Source organism: Cuculus canorus, chromosome 7 (genome assembly GCF_017976375.1).
Source record: "Cuculus canorus isolate bCucCan1 chromosome 7, bCucCan1.pri, whole genome shotgun sequence".
NCBI classification, from domain to species: Eukaryota; Metazoa; Chordata; class Aves; order Cuculiformes; family Cuculidae; genus Cuculus; species Cuculus canorus.
The window spans coordinates 9,457,993-9,482,956 of record NC_071407.1 but is presented as its reverse complement, the minus strand read 5'-3'; the positions used below and the strand labels follow the sequence as shown (position 1 = coordinate 9,482,956).

The following is a 24,964-nucleotide window of genomic DNA, read 5'->3' as shown; positions in this document are numbered from 1 at the left end:
ACTTCTGATGGTTAATGACCCTATATTTATTGAGATTCTCTTTTGTGAGGCCATGTTGCTTGTGACTTGATAATGAATCAGTCAGATCACTCCATTTTAGAGAGAAAGAAAACAGACATGGTGTTAACTTACAAAAAAAAGATACTCAAAGCTCTGTGCACTCTATATATTCTGTAGGGGCTTTTATAGTGCTTGTAGTACATGCTGTTCTGAAAGTGTCACGCATGCATTTGTTGTTGTGAACTCAAATGCTGTAGAATCTGTAAAGATGCAAGATTAAATTTTCCATTGCCATTTTTACAGATAACAGCCCGTCGACAATGGAAACATATTTATGATGAATTAGGTGGTAACCCTGGAAGCACAAGTGCTGCTACATGTACTCGCAGACATTATGAAAGGTAAGATAACAAATCTGAAATGCTTGTTTAATAATGAAAAAATTAATTCGGAGAGCCTTCAAAGCGTTTTGTAAAGAATTAGGGAAAGAGGGAGAAAGAGAGAGGCTTCTTAAAGATATGGTAAATATGCCCCCAACAGTTTAGTCAGATAATCCATCGTGATTTAAACCAGAGGGTATGTCTCCAGCAACTAAATAAATAAAATAAGCATCTGATTTTTCTTTGGTACCTATCTTAATTTTTACAACAGCATTCCAGTTATGAAAGCTGAAAGATTTGAGCAAAACATACTGAAGGAAAAATAAGAAACAACAGCTAATTGATGCAAACACTTGTCTTCTGTCATTTTTTAGGAATACCAATTAAGCAAGTTGTGGTTGTGATCAAAATAATGGAGTGGTCCACAATGCAGGGTGCTGTTAGTGTTGTAGGTCATGCAGAGCGTTGCATTCCTCTTCTTCATTGCATTCTTTCCCTCCTCCCTGCCTGCAAGCTGCTGCCAAACACTCTTTCTCTGCAGCCATTGTTGCTGGTCAGAACTGTTGATTTCTTATTCTTCCCATGTAGATAATAACTTCCAGGGCTTGTGAAGCCAGCATGCATTGAATGAAATACTAGAAATGGATTGTTGTTTTGGTTTGGTATGTTTTTTAGAAACAGCTCCCTCTTTTTTTTTTTGTTTTTTTTAAAATTTATTTTTGCTTTTTGTTGTGGTTTTTTGCTTTATTTTTTTAGGCAAGCAAGTGTTAATGAAAACTGTGCAATTTCAGGCTCAGAGAAGGGAAGTCCAATCTCTTGCTCCTGGACATAAACAGTTGCTTTGGTGGGGTTGGAAAGAGATTGTACTTGCCTGTGCACGAGGCGGTTCAGCAGAGCTATGTTGAGTAGGCAGCTTTCCACCTTCTTTCAGTGCCTTACATGTTGGCCACTCCAAGGGAGATGCTGCCTTCCTCATGGAGGGAAAGGTTGATCGCCCACATTTTCAGGAAACATTTCCAACATAAGGACTTGGGAGCACGCAGAAGTTGCATGTAATGCCACTAGAAAAGTTACTGGAGATCAAGCGAAGCAGCAGAGCAAATTGAGTGAGTTGCTGTGCGTGTCGGATGGGGATTTTTCCCTGCCTTTGTGTTGCAGACAAATGTTATTGATTGTTTTGACTGACTGATCAGATTGTGGATATTTGGTTCTATCCCTCCATCATTACAGTCCCAAGTGTCTCAGAGCTTCCTCTTGCACCCAAGCCAGCTGTTGGGTTCCACACTGGCAGCTTAGGTCGTCGTTCACCAGATGTGCTTTGTAGGATGTTGTTTATTTGACAGAGGAGACCCAAGCGTGCATGACAGTTAGGTGTCTGTGGGCGTAGGTCACACTGGAAGCAAGTGATGCTGGGCTCTGTGTTGCCTACAGTCACCAAGAGAGCACGTCTCTTGTAGTTGTGGAAGAATAAATGGACCATTCACAAATACTTTGTAAACCCCTGTTTCTCTCTTCTGCTTTCATACTAGTGGTTGGTTTTTTATACCTGCAAAACCCTTGGATTGCAGTCCTCTTCAATGCATAGGGACTCATCCATGTGACTTACGAAGCAGTTACTCAGGGGTGTGATACAAAGTGCCATAAAGCTCATCATGCTCACTAGAAAAGCTGAGCAGACTCATTGATGCCTTCAAGATTGAAAACCTTTCTAGGCTCTAAAAGGAGTTCTGCTTGCCTTGAGCCAGTCTGAGGAAAGTATCTTTTATTTTATGGTTAGATTGGTCGTAGCACACTGAAGATCTCAAATCTGAGTTCTTGGATTGAAATCTTCTGTGAAGGTTCTGGTTTAGGTCTGATAAGAGGCAGCACTCATTTTCCAGGTCTCTGGCAGGCTGTCAAAAGATGGCATTTGGAGAAAAAGTCTTGTAAGATTTTTAAGTTAGGCTGAGTTTACATAAAATATGCTTTACCAACTCTGATCTGAAAAACCAAAACATGCATACAAAAAACCTCAGTGGCTGGTCCAATCTCTAGATTTCTGGTGTTAGACAGATCTTTTTCCATTGCAGGAAAGCTCTATTGAGCCTCAGACTTGGGGAAAAAGTAAATGAAATTGTCATGGTTTGTTTCAGCTGGTAATTCTAACTACAGCAGCTGTAAATGTAATGCTCATTTATAGCCAAAGTGCTCAGATGACATTTAATCTAAAACTAGAACTGCAGAGCAGGAATACACATTCAGAATTCAGGAGACACATACATTTTCTAACTTGAAGGTGAGCTGTAAAGCTAAACTGGAAATTGAATTAAGCTGGGAAGTAAATGCTGAATAAACCTCATAATTTTTCCTTTCTGAATCCCAGTGGCCTTTCCTTGCTTACTGGAGGCAGAACAGGCAGTTCCCTTACTTCACTGATCCTGTTGCTGTTTGACTTAGCCTTGCCATTCATCTCTACAAGTAGATCGCAAGGGCATCCATGTTGTGTTAACTAGCTTTCTTCCAAGCTGACAGAGAAGCTATTAGCTGTTTGCACAGGCCTTAACATATCAAGGCTGCTTAGGTGGCAGCAGCCTTTCAGTGGCATCCTGACATTAGGATGGAATGGCACATGAGTCCCATTCAGGTACTGCATCCCACCTTCCTGCCCTCTCCAAGTTCCCTTCTGCAAGATGGAGTTTCGCATACAACTTCAAAGGCTGGGGGGAAAAAAAATCCAAAACTAAACAAAACAAAAAGCCATCAAGAAATGAGGAGAGCGGAATTGCCTCTCCGTCTAGCAAATCCCATGAAGAAGCATTGCTTTTCTCAGAGGTGCTTCGAACCTTTAAAAAGCCAGCATGTTGCTGCAGACCCTTGGTACCAAGGATGGCAAAAGCTGGAACAAAGCCATATTTAAGGGCTTTGGGGAATGCTATGCTCCCTTCTTTGTGTCCCCCTGTTTGGAGCAGGGCTTGTGGTGTTTGCTGCTGCTGTGCTATAAGTAGGCAGAGAGTGCTTTGGTCGGTGCGATATTTGCTTTGTTTCCCTGGTAAAAGGGAAAGATTTTGTGTGCATTACAACTGATTCATTTTTCATGTAGTACGGTTTGTGTTTCCAGTAACTGGTTTCATTTTAAAACAAGGCGAGGCTGCCAGTGTTTCAGTAAGTGTTATTTGTATATTAGACAACTTTTGTTTTATTAATGAGTATAATAATGAAAATGCAGGTTGCTGAGTAGGAGCAATGGGTGTTTTTATTTAAAGCATAGCAGGCATCGTATAATGCCAATGAATGCGTTATTGTCACTGTAGGCATGGCTGGTCTGAACCTGCCTCTGATTGGGTTATTCCGAATAGGCCCAAGCACTTCATAAAAATGTCTTTGTCAGCCTAGTTTTCCTTCCAAACCTATTCATCTCTGTCAGTTTTTAATATTAGTACCAGGCTCTTGGCTATAGTCCATTAGTACTGTATTTAATTGCTCATGTTACAGATGATTACCAATATAAAAAGCATTAATGTTTTCCCATCGTGGGGCTGTTGCTCTGTGCACAACTCGGACTGTACAGAGCTCATAAGTTGTTGTTGTTTTGGTCGTTAACTTTCTTCATTTGTGCTTCTTTAATGCACTTACCTCGCATGATCACAGAAAGCTGGAGGCGTGTGTGGTTGATATTAGCTGATTCAGCCTGCACCTTTCCTGTGAAACTCTCACAGCCTCTTGTCAGTACTCTACATCTCTCTCTTATCAAGAAACACTCAGAAACGGCTATTTTTCTGCGAAGCACTCTCCTCCATGTTGCCTTCCCCTAATAATGCAGATGTGGTTTTCACATGCAGGGTTTGAGGTTTCTTTCGCTTTTATGCAAAACACGTGATCAACAGCTTTAATTTTCCAGCGTGAATGATAGGCTGTGTTTCTGCAGTGCTGATGACGTTGTTGTTAGGGATTTTTCTTCAATACTCCCCACCACCACCACCCCTAAAAAAAAAACAGAATCAAAGAAACCCAGCGTGCTATTTTGCAAGGTATATAAAGTTCCTAATAAAATGCATTGAACAAAACAAAAACACGAGCAGTTGCCTGTTGGGGCCTTTTTCTAGCTCCAAGTCTGGCTGTGATTCATCTTGGTTTCCTCCAAAGCAAGCTTTGTGCATGAGCTATGCACAAACATGCATGGGCCGGGGATTTGTGGTGTGCAATGGCATGAGGTAGCACTTCTCGGCTGCTTTGGTGGACAGGCGTGTCAGTGTTTGAAGGTGTCATGACAGGCCACTGGATGGTTCCATAGAGCAGCAGCCCTCCTGGCCTCTTTGCTGCCAGGAGGCTCATTCCCTTGGGTCTCCAACAGGGATGCATCCCGCAGGCCATGTCCTGCTCTTCAGCAGTGTGTCTCATATCCTGCCCCTCGCGAGTCACTAGTACCTTGAAAACCAGGCTGTCCTAGTCAAACCCAGCTCGAAAGGGTTTCATGCTCTCATCAAATTTAGGCAGCTGGAGAGTGTTATGTAGAGCCACAACAACCTGGGACTTGGTGAAGAGCAGGTATGTGAGATAGATCCCTGAGCTGACTGTGGTTCTCCAGAATCCAGAAAGGTGGCTGTGCCTGTGCTTTGGACACAGACCTGCAGAGGGTTTTATTCTGGCTGTGAGAGTGCCCCCTGGGCACCTACAGAGCACCCTGCATATCTGTCCCTTACCAGGGGACTAAACCCCAGGAGATGTCTTGTACAGTTCAGAGCCCATTCAGCCATTTTTCTGTCTAAATTCCTTGCATGAATGTTATATTATCAGCAACAAAAGCAGGTCAAAATAAGTCCCTTACATGGTTTCCCTTGAACAGCCGTAAAATCTCTCTACCCTAAGGATACTCTGCAGTAATTCAATATGCAAGAGAGCCCTGCATTCCATGCAAATGCTGTTTGGTTTTCTTACAGCGTTTGGATAACTTTGGTAACCTGTACGCATTTCAGTGGAGTTTTGTAGGAAATAGAAGCCAGTCTTTTAGAAGGAACAAAAAACAGGAGGCCAGTATAGCATCTACATGAAAATGCTTATTGTTATCTTTTAATACACATTGTAATTAATAGACGATTTTGATTTACACTGTTAAGTGCGAAAACATCCTCAGGCAAAAATTAATCAAATGTTATGTCATGCTGTAAACTACAGCTAGCTCTTTGTTTGACCCAAAAAAACTTGCCAGACAGCAGTTCTTTCTTGTTATACTAACTTGGTTATTTTATTTTTGTCTTCACCCCACTCTCCTGCCCCCTCCCACTTCAGCTAGTCTTAGACTCCCAGAAAACTTCACAAGTTGCAAATTGTCTCAATAGTTTTCCATCAAGCACAAATTTAAGCCTGAAGATAGATGAGGTGTCTCAGTTCTCTCTTTCTTTTCCTGGGTTTTTTGGTTGGTTTTTTTTCGTTTTGATAAATAACAAGAGGTTTCTACTTATGATTTTCTGCCCTCGGGGCTTTATCATTAAGATTAAATAACTGTACTCTCAAGCATACCACTGAACAAACATCGTTTCAATTATGTGAGTAACAGATGCTTTAACAAAGGAACTATTGAAAATTCAGAAAGCTTCCCCCCTCCCCAAAATTTAAAAAGTATCAGATGACAGAGGAATGTAATTGTTTACCATTAAAACAGATCCTTAGCTGTCCGTTCAAAACATCTGAGGATGCAGAGTTTTTTCAAAATTTCTGGGTTTTCAGCCTTCGAGAGTTAGTGGCCGGCGCCGAGGCCAGCGGGTGTCCCTGGGTGCAAGAGTGTGAGACAGTCAGGCACTGCCTTCCAGTGCCTGGAAACAGATGAACTCTCTCCTTGCAGGGATTTGTTTCCCCAGCTGCATCCTTCTTTGCACTCGGGAGTTTGTCCCAGCAGAATTGGGGGATGTGATGTGCTACCCAGCGTTCCCGGGGGGGGTTGTCACCCAAACAGAGGGGAGCTTCCTAGGCATACCTGCTGTACACATGTGCGCTAATGCTTACTGGGTGCTGAGGCTGTGCCGTGTGCCCAGTGCTCTTGGGGTCCTGGCACTCCCAGCAACTGAGTTGAGTGCTCGTAGTTGGTCAACAGCTCACATGGTATCCTCATTTCTTGACTTGCAGAAGTAGGGACAGACTCTACACAAGGGTACAAGCACCATTTCCTGCTGGGAGCTGAGTTGTCCGAGGAGGGTGCCACACAGTGGGAGATATGTCATTCTCCTTTGCAGGAGTGGTGCAAGGGATGGAGAGATCTTTCCTCTTAGATTCCCCAGGTCTGCTGGGAGTCCTCACCTTGTACTTTATTGCAGGACTTTGCTAACACGGTAGGTATTCCCCCTAGTTTGTTCAACTTTGTGCAATGGAGATGAGGCTCAGAGGTCCCGGGGATGATCAATAGGATTTTGGAGTTCCTCCAGGAGACTGCATAGGCCGTGCAAAAGGGCATCTGTAATGTTGTCCTGAGCATAGGGACCAAGCATTGTAGGGAATATATGGACCTACCAAACAAAATGCATATCTGCTTTTAGATGCAGAAGTGATGACTCTGGCCAAAACGGAGGCATGTAGCAATTTTGTTAGTGACGTGGGGGAGCTGCACTGTCCCCATCACCCTTCCTTTGAATCTTTTCCGTGCAGTTAATCTGCACCAAAGGCAAAGGTCTGGGGTTGTTCATCTCCCCCTGCTGATCCACAGGATTGAGTGCTTGAACTTACCTCATCTGACCATGCAGCTAAATCAACAGCTGTGTTTGTAATGTCACTAATTTCCAGCTTACTTAAACAAAGTGTCTTTGAATTCTCTTAACGGCAGTGCCGTTCCCACCTTTCAGCAGCGAGCCGTTCTAATTTACCCACCAGCACTCCCAGTGGGCTGTGAGGAAAGTTGTTGATGAAAGGATGAAAGAGCCATTTCTTTAAGGAAGGAAGGTTCTTTGGGAAGAAAACTGAACTCAGACATAGTTTGCCTTGGCTGATAAAATACATGCCAGTTTTGTACTTCAGACAAATGCAAATAAACCTATTGCTATTGTGTTCTGAACAAAAGCATGTAAGGCTTGCTTCTCGTAACCCCTGGATGGTACAATGTGGTCCAGGGAAGTCAGGCTTGAGGAACACACTGCTTGATTTCCTCAATGTATTTTGTATTCCCATTTCAGGAAACAGGCTGAGACCTAAGTTTTGGGTTATTCTTCTCCCCTCTTCTCTGCTGAGAATTTGTCATTGGTTCCCAGGAGAGCTGCCTCCTGCTCCTGACCATCCCCACCAGCAGATTGCTGTTGAAGGTGGCTTTTTTTCCATCCTTACACTGACAGCATTGCTCCAAGATTTATCCCTCTTGAAGAGCATCAGGATAAAAAAAACTTTTCCTGGTGTCAGAGCACAAGCCAAAAAAAACCTGAATGTTTTGTCACTGAGTTTCTAGGGAACAAGAATCGTGTTTCTCTCACTCAGGTTATCGATAAGAGGGCCCTTTGCACTACGGGGGCTTTCGCTGGAGCTGCCCCGATCTGCCCCAGCTCAGCAGCCACTCATCCCGGCCCTACTCAGAACTTCTGGCTGCAAGGCAGGGGGTGGGGGCAGCTCTGCCTGGCTGCTGTGGGGACCTAGTGAACCAAGCACAACGGCTGTCTCATTTCCCAGTTCCAGCAGTACCTTTAGAGGAAGGAGGAAGCGCCACTGTGGCATAGTGTGCCCAGGAGGAAAGTGTTTTCCAAACTCCTGCCAGTAAAGAGATTTATTGCCTGTCCCTTTTCAGTGTTTTTGAAACTCTAAGAGCTTAATGTTCTCATGATTTACATTAGTATCTAATCCTTGCGTAATCGCAGTAATCCGTTGGCCCCAAGATATCTATCGTCAGGGAGTTCCACAGGTTAACCAGTTGCTGTATTCATTTAGTGGAGCAGATTTAAATCTTTTTCCACTCTCGTTGCTATCAACCTCCTTAACCTCCTGGCCAAGTATGGGAACGGGACAGCATCTCTCAAGGAATGGGCTTCAGTATTTCAGAATCATAGCATCAGAGTCATTTTGGTTGGAAGGGACCTTTAGAGATCATCTAGTCCAACCTCCCTTCAGTAAGCAAGGACACCTTCAACTGAGTCAGCTCAAAGCCCCATCCAACCTGACCTTGACTGCTCCAGAGACGGGGCCTCTACCACCTCTCTTTAAGCAGCCTGTTCCACTGTTTCACCATCCTCATCATAAAAAATTTCTTCCTTATATAGTCTAACTCTACCCTCTTTTATTTTAAAACCATTGTCCCTTGTCCTATCACAACAGGCCCTGCTAAAAGGTTTTTCCCTAACTTTCTTGTAAGCCCTCTTTAAGTACTGAAAGGCCACAGTAAGATCTTCTCAGAGACTTCAGGCTGAACAACCCCAGCTCTCCCAGCCTGTCTTCATAGGAGACGTGTTCCAGCCCTCTGATCATTTTTGTGGCCTCCCTCTGGACCCACTCCAACAAGTCTGTGTCTTTCTTGTGGTGAGGGTTCCAGAGCTGGACACAGGACTCCAGGTGGGGTCTCAAGAGAGTGGAGCGGAGTAGCAGAACCACCTCCCTCGACCTGCTGGCCGTGCTTCTTTTGATGCAGCCCAGGATATGGTAGGCCTTCTGGGCTGTGAGCGCACATTGTTGGCTCTTGTGCAGTACCTCTAAGTTCTTCTTGACAGGGCTGCTCTCAATCCCTTCATCTCCATCCTGTGTTGATACCAGGGTTTGCCTCAGCTCCGGTGCAGGACTCTGCACTTGGTCTTGTTGCACTTCATGATGGTCACGTAGGCCCCCTTCCCAGGTTTGTCCAGGTGCTTCTGGATAGCATCCCACCCCTCAGGTGTGTCAACCGCACCACGCGGCTTGGTGTTGTCTGCAAACTTGCTGAGGGTGCACTCGATCTCACTGTCTGTGTCATTGATGAAGTCACTTTAAGTCCTTCCAAAATTATTCTTGTGGCTGAGAGGCTCTGTTGTGCGCTGTTCTGTTTTGGGCTTGGAGCCCTTGAGAAAACAAGATGATGTCAATGGGAGACCTGCTGGAATATTTTATTCTGCCAGAAAGAAAACAAAAATAAACACTGAAATAAGCATATAAAAATTAATGTAGGGGTTGTGCTGAACTGCCTCCTTCCCTCCTTTACCGTGTGTGTCCTGGGCATATGGTTCCTCCCTGGCCTGAGAGCCCTGTCATATCCATACACAGTGGGGAGAATTAAAGAGGAAACTGGCAGCCTTAACATTTAATTTCCTTCCTCTTTCTGGGCTGGTCAGATCCTTTGCATTATTGTAACTACTTTTTTATCATGTCTATAAATAGATGTGCTCTCATGTGTCCTGTGAAGCAGAGTCGGGCCAAAAAAGTCATTCATTCCACATAATCAATACATGAAAATGTAGTGGTTACTGGCTCAGATGAGGTCTTGTATTGTTAGTTCTGTAGCTGGGAAAAAAGCGTTGACTAATAAAGATTAAGGGCTTTTTTTTTTTCTTTTTATGAAATGCTAATGACGAAGACATGTTTGATATACTGTGAAATACATTTCTCTAATGTGAAGTTTCTGCTTTTTGTTGGGAAAGAGATTCAGTCCCTGGAGGATTTTAGAATTTGTAAATATAAAATTATCTGCTTCAGTGTTTTTTAAAAAAAGGTTGGCAGAAAGCCAGATTACTTACATTACTGTAATAGATTTGCTGACCTCTGACATCTGCTGCAGAGAAGTACATTGAATTTTTCATAGTATCAGATGATGCAGATCTAAAAACTCAGTACACTCTGCACCATTATTTAATTCAGGACTTAGTAAAGCAAAATCTTTTTTTGAGTAGCAGTTTAGACGTGATTAAACTTAATATTGCCGATTGTAATAAATCAGGATTAGTATGGTACTGATTTGTTAATCTAACTTGTATTGATTTTAAGTTGTCTTTATTTAAAAAAAAAAAAAAAGAAAAAGACTGGCTTTTCACAGTGACTGAATTTAATAAGAAGCCCTGTGATAGCAAAGACTCCCCTACTGTTTCTGCTCTTGGCTGGAAAATGTTATTCTTGTATTATTCCAGGAAAGAAAAAAAAAATGCCTCATGCTGCTAAAAATCTGCTGCCTGTGGAAAGATTTTTTAATACACTAGTGCTTACAAATTCTATTTATGTTAATTGACTTATAAATAATACATTTTATTAATCTTAATATGGGAATCTTGATCATGGTAAAGGCCCTTTTATTTGGTCTCCTCACAGGCTTTACAAGTAAATATTCTTCAGACCACAAAATATTCCCCCTCTTTTCCTTTTTTACGAATACTTTGATACTTCCCCCCCTGCCGGGAAATACAGCCACAGTTCAAAGCGACTGCAAAGGTGGTGGCTGTTTCCAAAGTGCAATACATTTGAGGTATCAGGCTCTGCTTTTTTGGACACTATCTTTACCTCTTCTTGCGCAAAGATTGATTAAATCTTACCTGAGCTGCAAATATTTGACCAAAAAAAAAATATCTTCTGTTGGTTTCAGACATGTCACATTCTGCTAAACTATTTGGCCAACAGCAGATTGCATTCTTCCTGTGTTGGGCAATATTGACCTTAAATTGGCTAAGCCAGCTGCTTTTATGGCATGTGAGCCGGCTGCTTACATGTTCCGAGAGCTGTATTAGCTTTATTACTCCTGCGCTATAAAAACTTCTAATAATCAAATGATAAGATCATATCCTGTGGGTAATTGTGTTGTACCATGACAGGATAACTGAAAAAACATTCAGTGAAAATTGCAACCGACGGAAATCTCTACGTGAAGCGGCAATTGTTGGCGTTGCTCGACTCGGTGCTGCTCCCCAGGGTCTCGCAGCCCGCGTTCCCGACGGCTCCTCTCCAGCTGCCCCTCAGAACCCACTTCGGTGGCGGTGGGGACCAGCGGCCTGACGGGTTTTGTTTCAAATGAGGAGGGGAAAATCCTAGAACAAGCCATCCTTGTGTTTTGATTCAGTTTTACCTTAGTCATGCCGCCTCCCCGATACACGAAACATTTAATTCCAGATTTCCTGCCGCTGGCTCCAGGCCTTTGACCGGCTATGTGAAATGTATTTTTACTGCTGTCGGTCTGCCAACTGCTGAGCTCAGTGAAAAATAACTAAAATGAAAACCTTGTACTCCCACGTGAACCCTTAAGATCAGAAAAGGAAATTTAAGCCATGGTTACTAATTAGCGCCAAAGCTAATGAGTTCTGGTGAGGTGCAGCGGGAGGAGGAGGAGTTTGAGTCCCGCGTTACCCTACAAGGCTCGGTGGAGGGCACGCGAGCGGTGATTAATTGTGTCGGTCCGGGTCTTGCTCCCACCCCAGCCGTAGCGGCAGGGTTAATCGTGCGGCATCTTCCACGGAAGGGCTCACGAGTGGGCCAGGAGCGTCTCCCTCTCCCGTGGGGCAGCGTCTGAAACCTTTACGGATGGAATATGTAGATCTTTAATGGGCGACGCGTTCCCATGGAAACAAAACAAAGTCAAACACTCCCCTTGCAGTGCTAACAATTATTGTAATAAAATGTGTTTTTATTAAAAGTGATTTTAAATATTCAACACATGGCGGAGTGGCCTCGACGTTGCCCTCTGTGAAACCCAACCTTGCCTCTAGTGAAGTCCAAAGTGCTTTGTGCTGCACGGGGAGGAGATCGATGTTTTCACCAATATTAACACTTTGCAAATAAAATGTAGCAGTCTCAAGTACGAACAAGATTATTTTTCTCTTTTTCTGCTTAGTTATGCTTTTTATTATATAAACATTAACTGTAATATTACAGTGGGAAGCAGGTATTTGGCAGCTACATATTATTTTGCTAAGTTTGCATAGAGGGAGCAGTTTCCAGTTTTAGCAGCTGTAACATGTTTAAACTCAGTTTGTAATGGGATCTGAAGATGAATATTCCCTGTGGGCTTTGCTTAGCTTCATTACTGGAGCCCTGCCAAATTCAGGGTTAGAAAGTATTATTCACGCCTCTTTGCACATACCATGTCAGAGCATGCTCAGTTAATGAATTTTGTTTCTAATATAGCATAAATTAGGTTTATATTTTAACATAATTTATGTTGTATTTTATTAAAATGTAAAATATTATGATCACGAGCAATCTAATTTCTGCTCTCTTAAGCCCAAACTGTGTTTGAACATCTAAGTATGTAAATCAAAATTGCATGCTTAGAAGCTGATTCTAGGATAACAAACGAATATCTGAACCAAAGAGGTTTCTGCCTTGGAGTCTTAGATTAAAGATAATTAAGGATTCCTGGTATTTGAACAGATTTATGTTGTTTATAAGCAAAGTACATTTTCTTCATAGAGTCAACTCATCTTTTTTTTTTTAAAAAACAAATTATGTTTGCTGTATTAAAGTTCATATTTTTAAAGTCTGAGACTTGTATTAATCCCACAGTGAGTCATTAATCATACCAAATGCATTATAAAAACTTTAATCACTGAAGTTGAAACTGAGATTGTAATGCAATCCATCCCTTTTAATTATATCGGTTATTTTTCCTTTCAGATCAAGAACTGTAAAGGGAAAGCAGATAGATTAAAACTCAGTGTGTTTGATGCTTTCAGGGGAAGGGTATTTTTTTGTTTGTTTCTTCCTTGCTTTTTAAAGTGATTTTGTGCACTTTGTGGAGGACAGTTCTGCAGTGAAAAATTCCTTCCCTCTTTCTTCTCTCTTAAAGACTCCCTGGTGAAGGCAGGGAGTGTGGTGACTGTCACTGCATGGGCGCATTGCGAGGGTGGGCTGGTGGCGATAGCCGTGTGTTGGGTGCTGTGCCCACCACCACTGGTTTCCTGCAGGCCTACACTCTCATCTTCTGCAGAGATCCTCACACTCGCCCTTGCATGCAGGGGAACAACCAGCCTAGAAACTGTAGCTGTTGTCAAGTTGGCTGTGGCTTTGTCAGTGTTTTCTTGGGGTTTGCTGCGTGATTTAAGAGTAGAGAGGGAAAATAAAAATAAATGGTGGAATTTTTTTTTTTAATCAGTCTAAAATGTAGTGGTTCGAATCCTCATCTGCTACAAATTGGTGTAGCCACACAAACCACTGCAGCGTTACTGACAAGTGATCCACTCCAACTCCACTGAATTTACGCCACATAATAATCTTGCCAAATAAATTGCCTTATCGTACTTGGATTTGTAGATGTAGAGTTTAAACTGTTGCTTTTATGGCATGGAAGAAAGTGGATTTCTTAAGTTAACTGCTTGTAGTAGATACATTTTGTTCTTTGCTAGAATGGCAAAATCTGATCAATTATTTGTTCCTTAATCCCCTAGATTAATCCTGCCGTATGAAAGATTTATTAAAGGAGAGGAAGATAAGCCACTGCCTCCAGTGAAACCTCGAAAACAGGATAACAGTTCCCAGGAGGGTGAAGTGAAAACAAAAGTGTCTGGAACAAAACGCATCAAAAATGAAAACCAAAAGAGCAAGAAGGAAAAAGATAATGCACAGAAACCCCAAGATGCATCTGAGGTTAGTTGCTTTTCTGCTTTTCAACTTTTCAATTAAAATGTACAGCTTTAATCACGTGAAATCCAGTGATAAAATACGTGATTTAAATTGGAGAATCCCAACCAGTTGGCCTTCGAGTGTGCTCAGCAACGGAAATTCAGTTGATGTGGTAGTGTTTGTGTTGGGATTTTGCTGGGCTACAAACAGCAACCAGTGAGCTCCATGTTGCATAGCAGTGATGGCAGAAAACCAAGCTCTGGATGTAGCAAGTACTGTTTCTGCTCATTGTATTATGCAGTGGTCACCACTAAAAGATCGGCAGCTGCCAAAGGAAACCACACAACTACCACAGTTATTTCCTAATCTAAGTATAGGGTGCGGGAACCTCTAATGCTGTTCATAATATTGTGGTAACTGTTGGACACAGCTGATTTTTATAATGGTAACCTTTGGATCAGCCCTTCCATGCTCACAGATGTATGCATGTCTGTCAAAAAAACACATCACTCCCCCAGATTTTTATGATGTTATACTAAATTTCTTATTCGATTGAAAGGTCAGATTTTGAGGGAAATGCCGTCCAAGCCCTAACTGAGACCGACTTCCCTCTCACATGGCACAGATGGTTTTCAGCTGAGATAGGTTCCTGTTCTGTCACCTGTTTCACATGGGCAGGCTCCAGTTTCCATGTAGAGCTGCGTTATCTGCAATCATAGGACAGTGCTCATGGAACAGATTTTATGTTCACAGCCCGGGGTAAGATAGATCGGTAGAAATCATATTTGTCTGCAAATAAGAGGAAGTTTCAGATGTTATTAAGTGATATAAAATCAATGGGGGGTTTGCTCTTGTTTTACTTAAGGACTTTATTTTGCACATCCTGCCCTCTCCGCTGTGCCCTGCTTGCACCCCGTGTGAACGAGGCAGTGCAGCTCCTCACACACAAGCCCTACACAAGACACTGCTTTTCCTGTCTCAGTCTGCCAGATCACAGCAGCCTTCAAGGCATTGCAGTGAAAGTAAGTATTTAAAGAATGTCGAAACACACGACGTGCCCGGCAGACTATGGCTGCTCCCTAGACTTAATTGGCGTCTGGCAGGTACATGAGTCCTGTTTCTAAACCTGTTTGGAAATTGGTATTGAGGCAGCTACTGAAAATCCTCCTCTCCATTGTTTAAAAAAAACAATGCGGGACCAGTAAACATGGATGTCTCTGTGATTCTGTGTACCCAGTTTTCAGAACAGAAGATGTTGATTTTCATGTCCTACTACCTCTCTGAGTTGTGCTTACAAGGAGAATTTCATCTCCTGTCCAAATTTGTGTTTGAAGTTGCCTTGATCAACAGTACCCTTGGTATCTAATGTAAGAGCACTCCGCAGAGAGGGCAGGGGATTTGTTTTCCTTCACACGGTGATTTTAAAGCAGGGAACCCTGCTGGGGGAATACCCCACCACTTCTAATGAAAATTACATGGAGCAGAGAGTGCGCACAAACCTGCTTCACTCACTGGAAGGTTGCAACTCAAATTGCCCTAAGCAAGGAGATACGAAGTGAAAGCTTGTGCTCCCTTCTCCTGTCATTCCTTCATGTCTGATTATTTATTGAGGGGTCTTGGATCTGCAAGATACATTGCACACTATCCATACTGCCACTGCTAAAGCACAGTATTAAGAAGTCAGCAACAGAGCGTCAGCCTTAACTTTGAATTTCCTTGCTTTTGTTGTTCCCTATCTCAAACTTCCTGCTGCTTAAACTGCAGTTATTTTTGTGTGGTTTGCAGGAAGAGTTCTTAAGCTGTGCTTATCGGAAATGTAGGGAGCCTAGACGAGACAATAAAAATGTACAATTACTGCAGTTTCCCATTGTAAAATGGTGCCTTTTATAGCAGAATTAATGTCTCCTCACTGACTGGGATGGAAGACGTGTCCTGCCCCTGTTTAGTCAGGCTGGGCGGTTAAGGACCTCAGCCTTCGTGCAGGTCACCATATGGGTTGGTGGTCACACAAAGCCCAAGCAGCAAAGGGGCCTGCGGGTTTAGGTGCTTCCACCCTGGGTAGATGCAAAGCTGCAGAGCTCATCTGTCCTCTGCCATAGGAAGGGTTCTGTGCACAGGATGCAGCCCTTACGGGGCCAGCAGAAAGGAGATGTCCATCTCTTTTGGGTGGAGCAAAATCCAAGTCTGCTGGAGCCAGGCGGAAAGTTGCACATCATTCTCACTCCAGCCATCCCCCAGCAGCGGAGTGCCAAGCCAGGGTCCACATTTGGGCACAGTCTCCATCCAGGCACAGCAGAGGTAGCGTGTTGGTCACCGGGAGCCTCCATAGCCATGTGTGTAGATGTGTAGGCCTGGCCCCAACAAAGCCATCACTTAAACCATTTCTGCATATGGCCTCGAAGCTGGCTGTAGCTGTGAGTTGTAAAAGCGTATTCAGGTTACAAATGTGCAGTCCTCTCCCTGTGTTCAACTCGTACGCCATGAGAAGTATTTCGGGAGAGATATAACTTTAATTTATTAGGGTTGCATTTGCTTTTCTGCTCTTCACTGTTTTCCTGCCATCACAATGACATTGTCAATGTAACAAGATACCAGACAAAATGCTATTAGCCTTAGACTGCACATTTCCTCACAATAGCTGAAACTTCAATCAAAATGTTGGTTAACAGAAACAAAGAACAGAATGTACAGTTATTAAATACAATTTCTCTTTTTTTTTCTCTGCCTTGCTTTGCTCATCTGTCTGGTATTTTCCTGTAATTTTATAAGCTCAAGAGACCGGTGATGGTACTTTGTAAAGGACCTAATGATGGTATTTGGCTGCAAAAGGCAGCTATGAGTTTAAAAAGAAGTTAGGATGACTAACAGACACTGTAACTAATAGGGCAACCAAACAGACAGAATATTTAAAGGCAGCCGTGAAGAAATAAATCTCGGAGAGGGTTAGATTCATTAGGACCTTCTCCGATCTCCCGCTCCTATGACAGACCATAAGGCAGCATTTAGATAATAACTTTCTGGATGCGTCTTATCTTTACAATGAAGAAAGAAAGAAAACAATAATAATAAAGGGCTCACACAATGCTGCTGTTTTATGACTGTCTTCTACCACGACATGTCAGAGGAGAGTGACAGCAGTTTTGAAAAGGGCTGTCAGTCAGCTGGATCGCAGATGGGACGCTCTGGTGACCTCTGTGGGTCACAGTTCAGCCAGCTACATAATGGGATGAATAGTGTGAATTGTGCACACAAGCTTTATTAATGGGGGAGCAGAAAGAGCTGCAGTCCCATTGACGGTAACGTATAAAAGCTATGTTTGTAATAGCAGGCACACACACTTACTGAATGTTGACAACTTCATTTTAATCCGTTAATAAAAAAATGTGTGTCCTAGTTAAGCCGTGGCAGTGATTTGCTGCCTACAATAGGGATTCCTAGTATGCCATTTCTATCATTTTCACACTTTAATGCAGAACTGGGTGTGAATGATCTCCTCTGTGATCACTGAATTTTAAGATAGCTATGCTGGAGAGACTTTATGTAAGAAAAAACATGGGAATCATTGTGCCGTTTCTGTAGGTGAAGCTGGCTCGCTGGAGAAATTTTTGTAGCCTTATCATTTGTGTTATGAAATCTGGTCACCTGCGTTTGCCTAATTAATTTTAAAAGAGTGTAACCTCAGTGTTTAGTTATGTGGTCAAGCCACTGGTGCCTCTTGTCAAGTTACAAACATCTGCTATTTTGAAATGTCTTGTTGTGACCCTGGCAGGGGTGGTGTGTTTCTTAATATGTCAAGGAGATACATTTCTTTGTTTGGGTCTGATGCATGGTGTTGAAGCCTTCAATTTCCAGCAAGGTGATTTACAAGTACTTCTCTAAAAGTAGCCAGCGGTGTACCGTGTGTGATCCTTATGAACAGTCTGCCAAAACGCACCACATTCTTATTACTGTCTGTTGAATCATTTTATTAGGTTTCATCAGAACAAGAGAAGGATCAAGAATCAGCAGACCAGAAAAATTTCCCTGAACATCCTGCAGTGGGAGATATAAAACAACCCGTGCAAGGCCCTCCATCTCTTTTACCAGAGGCAACTCGGCCACTGCCTCTGGAAAAGACAGACTTGACAGAAAACAGCACGAACAGTGAGAAGGCCAAGGAGGAGGTTCAGCACTCGTCCTCTTTTTCAAGTATATCCATGCCCCCAGAAGAAGACATAGTGCTGGATGCCACCATCACGAAACGATTACAACCCCCAGCAGATGTCCTAGAAGACACAAAGCCTGAACAAAAACTCCAGAAAGGTTTTACTGAGAGTTTAGAAAGCGAACCCCCAGAAATGCCCTTCACGGCTTTTCCAGTCCCACTACCTACTCAGAGCGACATGGAAGATGACAAATTGCCGGAGATGGCCGATTACATCGCAAACTGCACAGTGAAAGTGGACCAGCTGGGAAACGAAGATATCCACAACGCACTAAAGCAAACGCCCAAAGTACTGGTAGTCCAGAACTTCGACATGTTTAAGGAAAAGGAGCTGCACGGGTCCATGAACGATGACTCCACTTTTGGTTACACACCACTGCTCTACTCAAAGGGTAATCCAGGCATCATGTCACCCCTGGCAAAGAAGAAGCTGCTGTCACAGGTCAGTGGTGCAGCCCTGTCATGTAGCTATCCTTACGGTTCTCCTCCCCCTTTGATCAGCAAAAAGAAGCTGAACAGCAGAGACGAACTGTCCTCAAGCATATCGCAAGGTCCCCATGCCCCTAATTCTGATCCTGTAGCAATTAATAGGCCCTCAGTCATACAACACGTACAGAGTTTTAAAACCAAGGAAGACAGGAAATCAATTAATGATGTTTTTAAACATGACTTGCTATGTAAACCGGATCCTCAGCGCTGTGATTTTTCAAAACATCACCTCAGTTCTCTTGCCGAGTCGTACGTACCGAAGACAGATATCCAGGACTGCAAAGATAAAATGAGTGAGAAAAGGGCACTGCAGCACTCCCATGTGCCCACTTTCTTGGCAGATTTTTATTCATCACCTCATCTGCACAGCCTTTATAGGCACACAGAACACCACCTTAATAATGAACAGACATCAAAGTACCTCCCCCGGGACATGTTCAGAGAGTCTGAAAATATTTCTACTTTTACTCAACACAAACACCAAGAAAAACTAAATTTAAATTATCGCCCATCTTTGCATCAGCAAGAAAAAAAGGCAGCAGTGGAGGCCTCTTCAGATGATCAGCCAACAGATTTGAGTCTTCCAAAGAGCATACACAAACAGACTGCAAAAGCTCCAGGCTCCAGGCACCCTCATTCATCCATGGCCCAGCAAGAAGGCAAAGGTATCTCCCCGTTCCAGGCAGCGAGCAGCCAGGCAGTGAGCCTAGACTGTAACCCCAAAGCTTGCCGTGTGTCACCCATGGCCATGACTGCCCCGAAAAAACACAGCGAGTTGCTCCATAGATCTGGGAAGCAGCACACCCAGAGGCTGGAGAATCTGAGGAAGATGGAGGGCATGGTGCATCCTATCATCAGCCGCAGAACAAGCCCTCAAAACGTGGGGACCGCTCGGCCTTTGAAGAGGAGCCTGGAAGATTTGGACAAAGTCATTTCAGAAAAAAAAATCCGAGCTGTCTCTCCTCTGCACTTACCAAAGGAGACTCCAGTGAAAGACAAGGTTCCCGACCCAGAAGGGGAAGGCAGCAAGCCGGTGCATGGTCTCCATTCTGGCAGCATGCTGGAAAGCCACAAATTTCCGCTTTCGGCCCCCATCTTCCCAGGCTTGTATCCGGGAAGCCTGTGCACAGGGTTGAACAATCGCCTCCCACCCGGGTATTCTCATCCCCTGCAGTACTTGAAAAATCAGACTGTGCTCTCCCCACTAATGCAGCCTTTGGCTCTTCACTCCTTCATGGTGCAGAGACAATTCCTCACATCCCCTGCAAACTCTCAGCAACTGTACAGACACTTAGCTGCAGCAACACCTGTAGGAAGTTCCTACGGTGACCTTTTGCATAACAGCATTTATCCTCTAGCTGCTATAAACCCTCAAGCCGCGTTCCCACCTTCCCAGCTGTCCTCTGTACATCCCAGCACAAAACTGTAAACTCCCTCGCTCACAAAAAAACAGTCTGAGGAGAAAAGTTGTTAGCGACATTCCTCCCCCTGCGACGATGTCTTGCAGATTTCACAATCTGTATTTTTGTCAAGCAGGACACAGTCATACCGCGCCCAGCGGAGCGCTTCAGAGTTCGGAGACAGGACTGCTTCTTTAGTTCTGGGTCCCACATCAGCCCCCTCGCCCTCTGTCCCTGCCCCTGCAAAAAAAGAAACAAAAAAAAAAAAACAACAAAAAAAAAAACAAAAGAAAGAAAAAAATCATTGGATTTTGCGTATGTGTTTTATGAAAGGACCTTGTATATGGTTAAGAGCAGATGTTCAAAGGGAGCCATGGAAATGCTGGCCCAGTCCTGAGCTCACTGAAATCCCAGATGAGGGCTGCGTTTGCCTTTCACTGAGCCGAGGACCAGAGGCCGTGCGTTGTTGCAAATGAGTCAAGGACTCAAGATGAACCTGGAAAGGAGAAGCAGGCCAAGAATCTGTACAATCAGTGGATGTGCTTTTTTCGGTAACTTTTCCTGACTTTTAAAGATTCAATCAATGCAATGTATAGTAAAATGGCAATAGATTTTTCATTTTAACACTATTAGAACAGAAGGGTAAACACTGTTTATTTGACTGTACATATCCACTTCGTAAACTACCAGTGTCACATTTGGTCACAATAATTTATATAGTTTTGTTTGTCCAGTATATTCTGTGCTCTTTATGTTTGGGGTTTTTTTTTGTTTTGGGTTTCTTTTTTTTTTAAATTAAACAGTATCATTTTATCCGCAACTTTTTTTAAAGGCTGTGGCTGTCCTATTTTTTTTTTTATGTGTTTGTAATTTTTCCAATTTCTTTATACTTTTGATCAGAGTTTTCGTTTCGTTTTTGTGGTAACGTTTACTGTTTACAAACTGAAGCAACTGGTTCAGATTATTCTTAATGGTTATAAACATACTGTAGGTGATGTTTTGGTGCAAGGATGCAAACAAGGTTCCCTTCCCTGGGGTCGGTCTGCCCCTGCAAGGTGCTGAGCACCTCTCGCCCTTCTCCTGTTGTTGCAATGGCTCCTACGCCGCTTCTCCCCTCCCACTGAGCTTTGCTTTCCCGTATTGTGGTCCGTGAATTTGTCAAGCATTGTTACCTACCTAGGCTGTGAAACCCTCCTGCCTACCAGAGAAATGGTCTAGAAAACAAAACCTCCATGGCACAAGATGCTGGATGACAAAGGAGTACAGAAAATGGATTTGTGGTTTGCAGAAATGTTGAGGATTTCAGAAATTAGGACAGGAGCCAATGTTGATTTGGATCAGAGGCTTACGGGTCCTGTGCCTCACAGGCAGGCTGGGCTCGGTGGGATAGGTAGGGGGTTGTGTGCAGCCGTTGAGATGGTCCTTCCACACCCCCATGGAGACCTCAGCTTCTCCCTGGGCATCTTTTTGCAAGGGGAAAGCCCAGGCAAGGGAAGGCTGGGGTTTCCTAGCAAGAGAGCTTCCCCATGGGTGTATATTCACTTTGCAGAACATCACCACTACACAGCTGAGCATAGACATTGATAAAGTGAAGCAAAACTTGGAAGCTTTTTACAATGTGAAAATTGGTTGTGATTCAAACCATCTCAGTTACTGTTCAAAGACAGCGTAATCGATATGAAAAGAAAAATGGAAACTCCTAAGAAACACTTTGCATGCTAGGCATGTCATTAAATTTTCCCGTGGTATGAAGCCAAATACAATATATAATGTATCATACTTAATATCCAAAGGTGGAAACCAGAATAATATACTCGTCTACTGTTAAAGATCCAGCTTCTTCAATTAAATACTTTATATTCCTGTGGTAAAGCTATATTTAATTGATTGATAAACAGACTAGTAGAACTTAGAACATGGATGTGCCAGTATGGAGGACATCTCTAGTAAAGTTGCACTAGATCTGAATCACATGAGAATCAGGGGTGTGGGGATGGGGAGGAGTGGGTGGGGGGAAGGGGAGAGAGTATAGAAATCTACAGCAAACAGAAGCTTGTCGTGTGTTTGGCGAAGCAAATGCTTCTCTTTCTTGTTCCAGTTAAGTCGTGTGTCCTGGAGTCGTGCGTTTACACAGTGTCTGTTTTCCCTTTTGGTTACATCCCGTGGGAGTTCGATGGTCGCCTTTTTGGAGCCGTTGAGAGGCAGCATGGGTCTAGGGGACAGGGAGAGGGGAGGAAGCCTCCTCGCTTGCCCCATGAGGAAACTCTGGCTGCTGGCTGGGGAAGCTCATAATATACTGGGCAGAACATCAGGGCAAAGGAAAAGAACTGGTAGTATAAAACCCCAACAGAAGCCATGCATTATTTGTTTAAAAACTCTTGAACAGAAATCTTGGAAATCTTTCAAAAGACTACTGAATTCTCCATTGGCTGACAAGTCTTTTTCTTAATGTCTTAAATGGGTCTTTGTTTGCATTGTTTGAGTTCAAGGGGCCTTATTATTGAATGAAATTGCACAAGGCTTTCTTTGTGCAATCAAACCATTGTTATTGGTGGGTTTGTAAAGGAAACTGTGGAATCTATTTGGCAATAGAGTCATAAATCTATTTATCAGAATCCACTTCCAAGAAATGTTGCAATTCAAACGCCCTATGTTCAGGATTCATTAGAGATGCTAAAGGTTGTGAGATTCAAATGAGGAGGCCTGGCAGCAAACAGCTCACGTGTAGCTTCTGGCCATACGCTGAGCTGGACTTCATGAGGTGCTTGGGAAGTAGGGTCTGACTCCCTGTAAAATCCCTACTCCTGGTGAGGCTGGGCGAGAACAAGCTGGTGTTTTGCAGCAGGTCTGTCTCGGATGCGTACTGACCTGGCACGAGAAGTTTGCCTGTTGCATTGGTGTCTAGGAAGTAGTTTGTCCCAGCTACAGCGAAGTCGGCTTGGCAGACCCTAGACGTGGTGCAGGAGGCGAGTGCTGTCCCTGCATCCGCCAGCACCTCTGCCCTGTTCGGGGCTGCTGCCTCCGGAGACCACCGCTGGGGTCCCCTCACCGGTCCCCCACCCGGTCCCTTCCTTTGCGGTGGTCAGCGAGGTCACACTTGAGCTGATTTTGCAGTTGTCATTGTTTTAATGAGCATTGGGACTTCTTGCGCTGATGTGAGGCTGATGGCATAGACAGCGCTGCAGTGAGCGCTTCCTGCCATGTTTGCTGTACGCGTGGTTGATATTTCGCTCGTTCTCTTCCTCCTCCTCCCCTCTCCCCCCCAGCCCCGCAGTTTTAAATATGTTCTAATAATGGCAGCATAATCTACTAGCTGTTTATACTTTTTTAACTTTCTTTTGTTGTAAATATTGTATACTTTTTGTGATTCAAGTTATGTAGCCTATATGCTCTGTAAGGTGATGATTTGTATATATAAAAATGGCCCAGTAATATTATATAGTTTCCCATGTAAAAGGTTATTGAGTAACCTTTGTGTTAGTTTAAACACTACCAGAAATAAAGCTGAGCCAACTATAAACACTCAATTTTTGTATGTTTTCCAAATTGTACTTATTAATGCTTTTGATACTGTATTATGTGCCAATAGTTTCCCAATCACATAGCAGGCAAAAGATATTTTGTACTTTTTGATCCACTGTAATATTTAATAAAAAATGTTACTATCTGTTCCCTTTTGTGTTTGATTAATAATTCTGTAAACAGCCCTTATCGCAATGGATTACATATTATCCCATCCGACCTTTCAGCCTTCTTATATTGGCTTTTCTAGAAAAAAATATCTCCTCCTGCAAATGATTAGATTAAAGAAATGGAAGTTTGCAATTTCCTAAAGGAGGAAGAGACAAGATCTTTTGTCAGTGCCCCTCTATTTTTGCAGTGTGCTCCCATTAAAGTGTGGTCAGGCTGACTGTAGGAATAGCTTTTGAGGGGATAACAGCCATGCTTAAGCCAGGGGCTCCAGCAGCAAATTTACTCCATTTGCATCTCGGAGCAGGATTTTTTTTCTGCCAGTACTGCAGACTTAAGCTGGGATCCGAAAATTGCCCTCTGTTCTTCCCAGACCAGGATTTTGGAGTTGGATGCTACCGAGCCCTCCTCGGGGCTCTGCAGACCCTGCCGTGGGCTGGTCAGGTCTGCAGGAGGTCAGAGCTACGCCTGCCAAGGGTTTGTTACTGTGTGAGTGACTCGCAACCACTGCTGGATTTGAAATTGAAATGTTCTGTGGTCTGAGCAAGGATGGGGGATGCTGCACCACTAGCTTGCTGCATCCAAAGGATTTGTCACCTTGTCACACTGTTTTTTTTAATTGAGCTATCAGCAGCGGGAAGTGAGTAGATTTGGGGGTCAGAAGGAGATACCGAGTGTGGTGGTGGTGCTGACTGCAGTTTAGTCCTCGTAGCTGAGGGCTCTTAGTTCTGTCTCTTGCCTTCTTGCCTTTCTGTGATTACGGAGCAATGCTCCATGCTGTGCTCCTTGCAGCCAGAACCAATGTGTGAGAAAGAATGGGAGCAGCACTTCTGTTTTTCTCTGGTTTGTAAGGCACGGCAGCCCGTGCTGCTGGTGCTCACGTCTCCTGAGTAGCTCGCAGGGCCCTTGTGAGGTTTTCTCCAGCAGCAATGCATGGAAGGCTGGAAGCAGATGGAGGTCCTGGGACAGGATTCTCTTGCTCTGGATGGATCCCAGAGTGTGTTTTCGGTTGCAGATGCTCAGCCGATATCTGCATCTCCCAGCAGCTTCTTGGGGCAGACCTTAACCCCATGGTGATGCTAGCCTGTTGGCAATGGGGCCCTTCCTCTCTGCCTCAGAAATTTTCGGAACATTTGCAGGAAAGTGTCCGCTGCTGGGAGGAGCAGATCCTGCACAGACATCACCCGTAATCCTCACTGGCACCATAACTGCTCTGGGTTACCCCACAGACTTTCCAGGAATATCAGACACCTTCAGCTCTTCCTGGAGCAAGAAAACTGGAGCCTGTACTTTCACCTTCTGCGGTTTGGGTAGGTTCACAACTGAGGTGCTATCAGAGCACGTTGGCTCCCCAT

At 43.7% G+C, this 24,964-nt stretch overlaps 1 protein-coding gene and 1 long non-coding RNA gene across 6 annotated transcripts in view; one reads left to right on the top strand and one right to left on the bottom strand.

Moving 5' to 3' along the window:
* The window catches only part of ARID5B (AT-rich interaction domain 5B), a 122,640-nt gene extending 99,064 nt beyond the window's left edge, over nt 1-23,576 (top strand). For all 4 annotated transcript variants that reach the window (XM_054071570.1, XM_054071571.1, XM_054071569.1 and 1 more), the window contains 3 exons: nt 304-401; nt 13,652-13,850; nt 17,798-23,576. In XM_054071570.1, the coding sequence (XP_053927545.1) occupies nt 304-401; nt 13,652-13,850; nt 17,798-19,948 (2,448 nt within the window). In that variant the 3' untranslated portion in view covers nt 19,949-23,576. The remainder of the gene's footprint in view (nt 1-303; nt 402-13,651; nt 13,851-17,797) is intronic.
* Nucleotides 409-6,934, bottom strand: LOC128852691 (uncharacterized). 2 transcript variants are annotated; one of them, XR_008450680.1, is made up of 3 exons: nt 6,008-6,934; nt 3,993-4,340; nt 409-2,272 (listed from the first exon to the last, which is right to left on the bottom strand). It is a non-coding gene; the product is annotated as an uncharacterized LOC128852691 (long non-coding RNA). The 2 variants fall into 2 exon arrangements; XR_008450679.1 differs by having other exon boundaries at nt 6,360-6,930.
* Nucleotides 23,577-24,964: the final 1,388 nt, after the last annotated feature.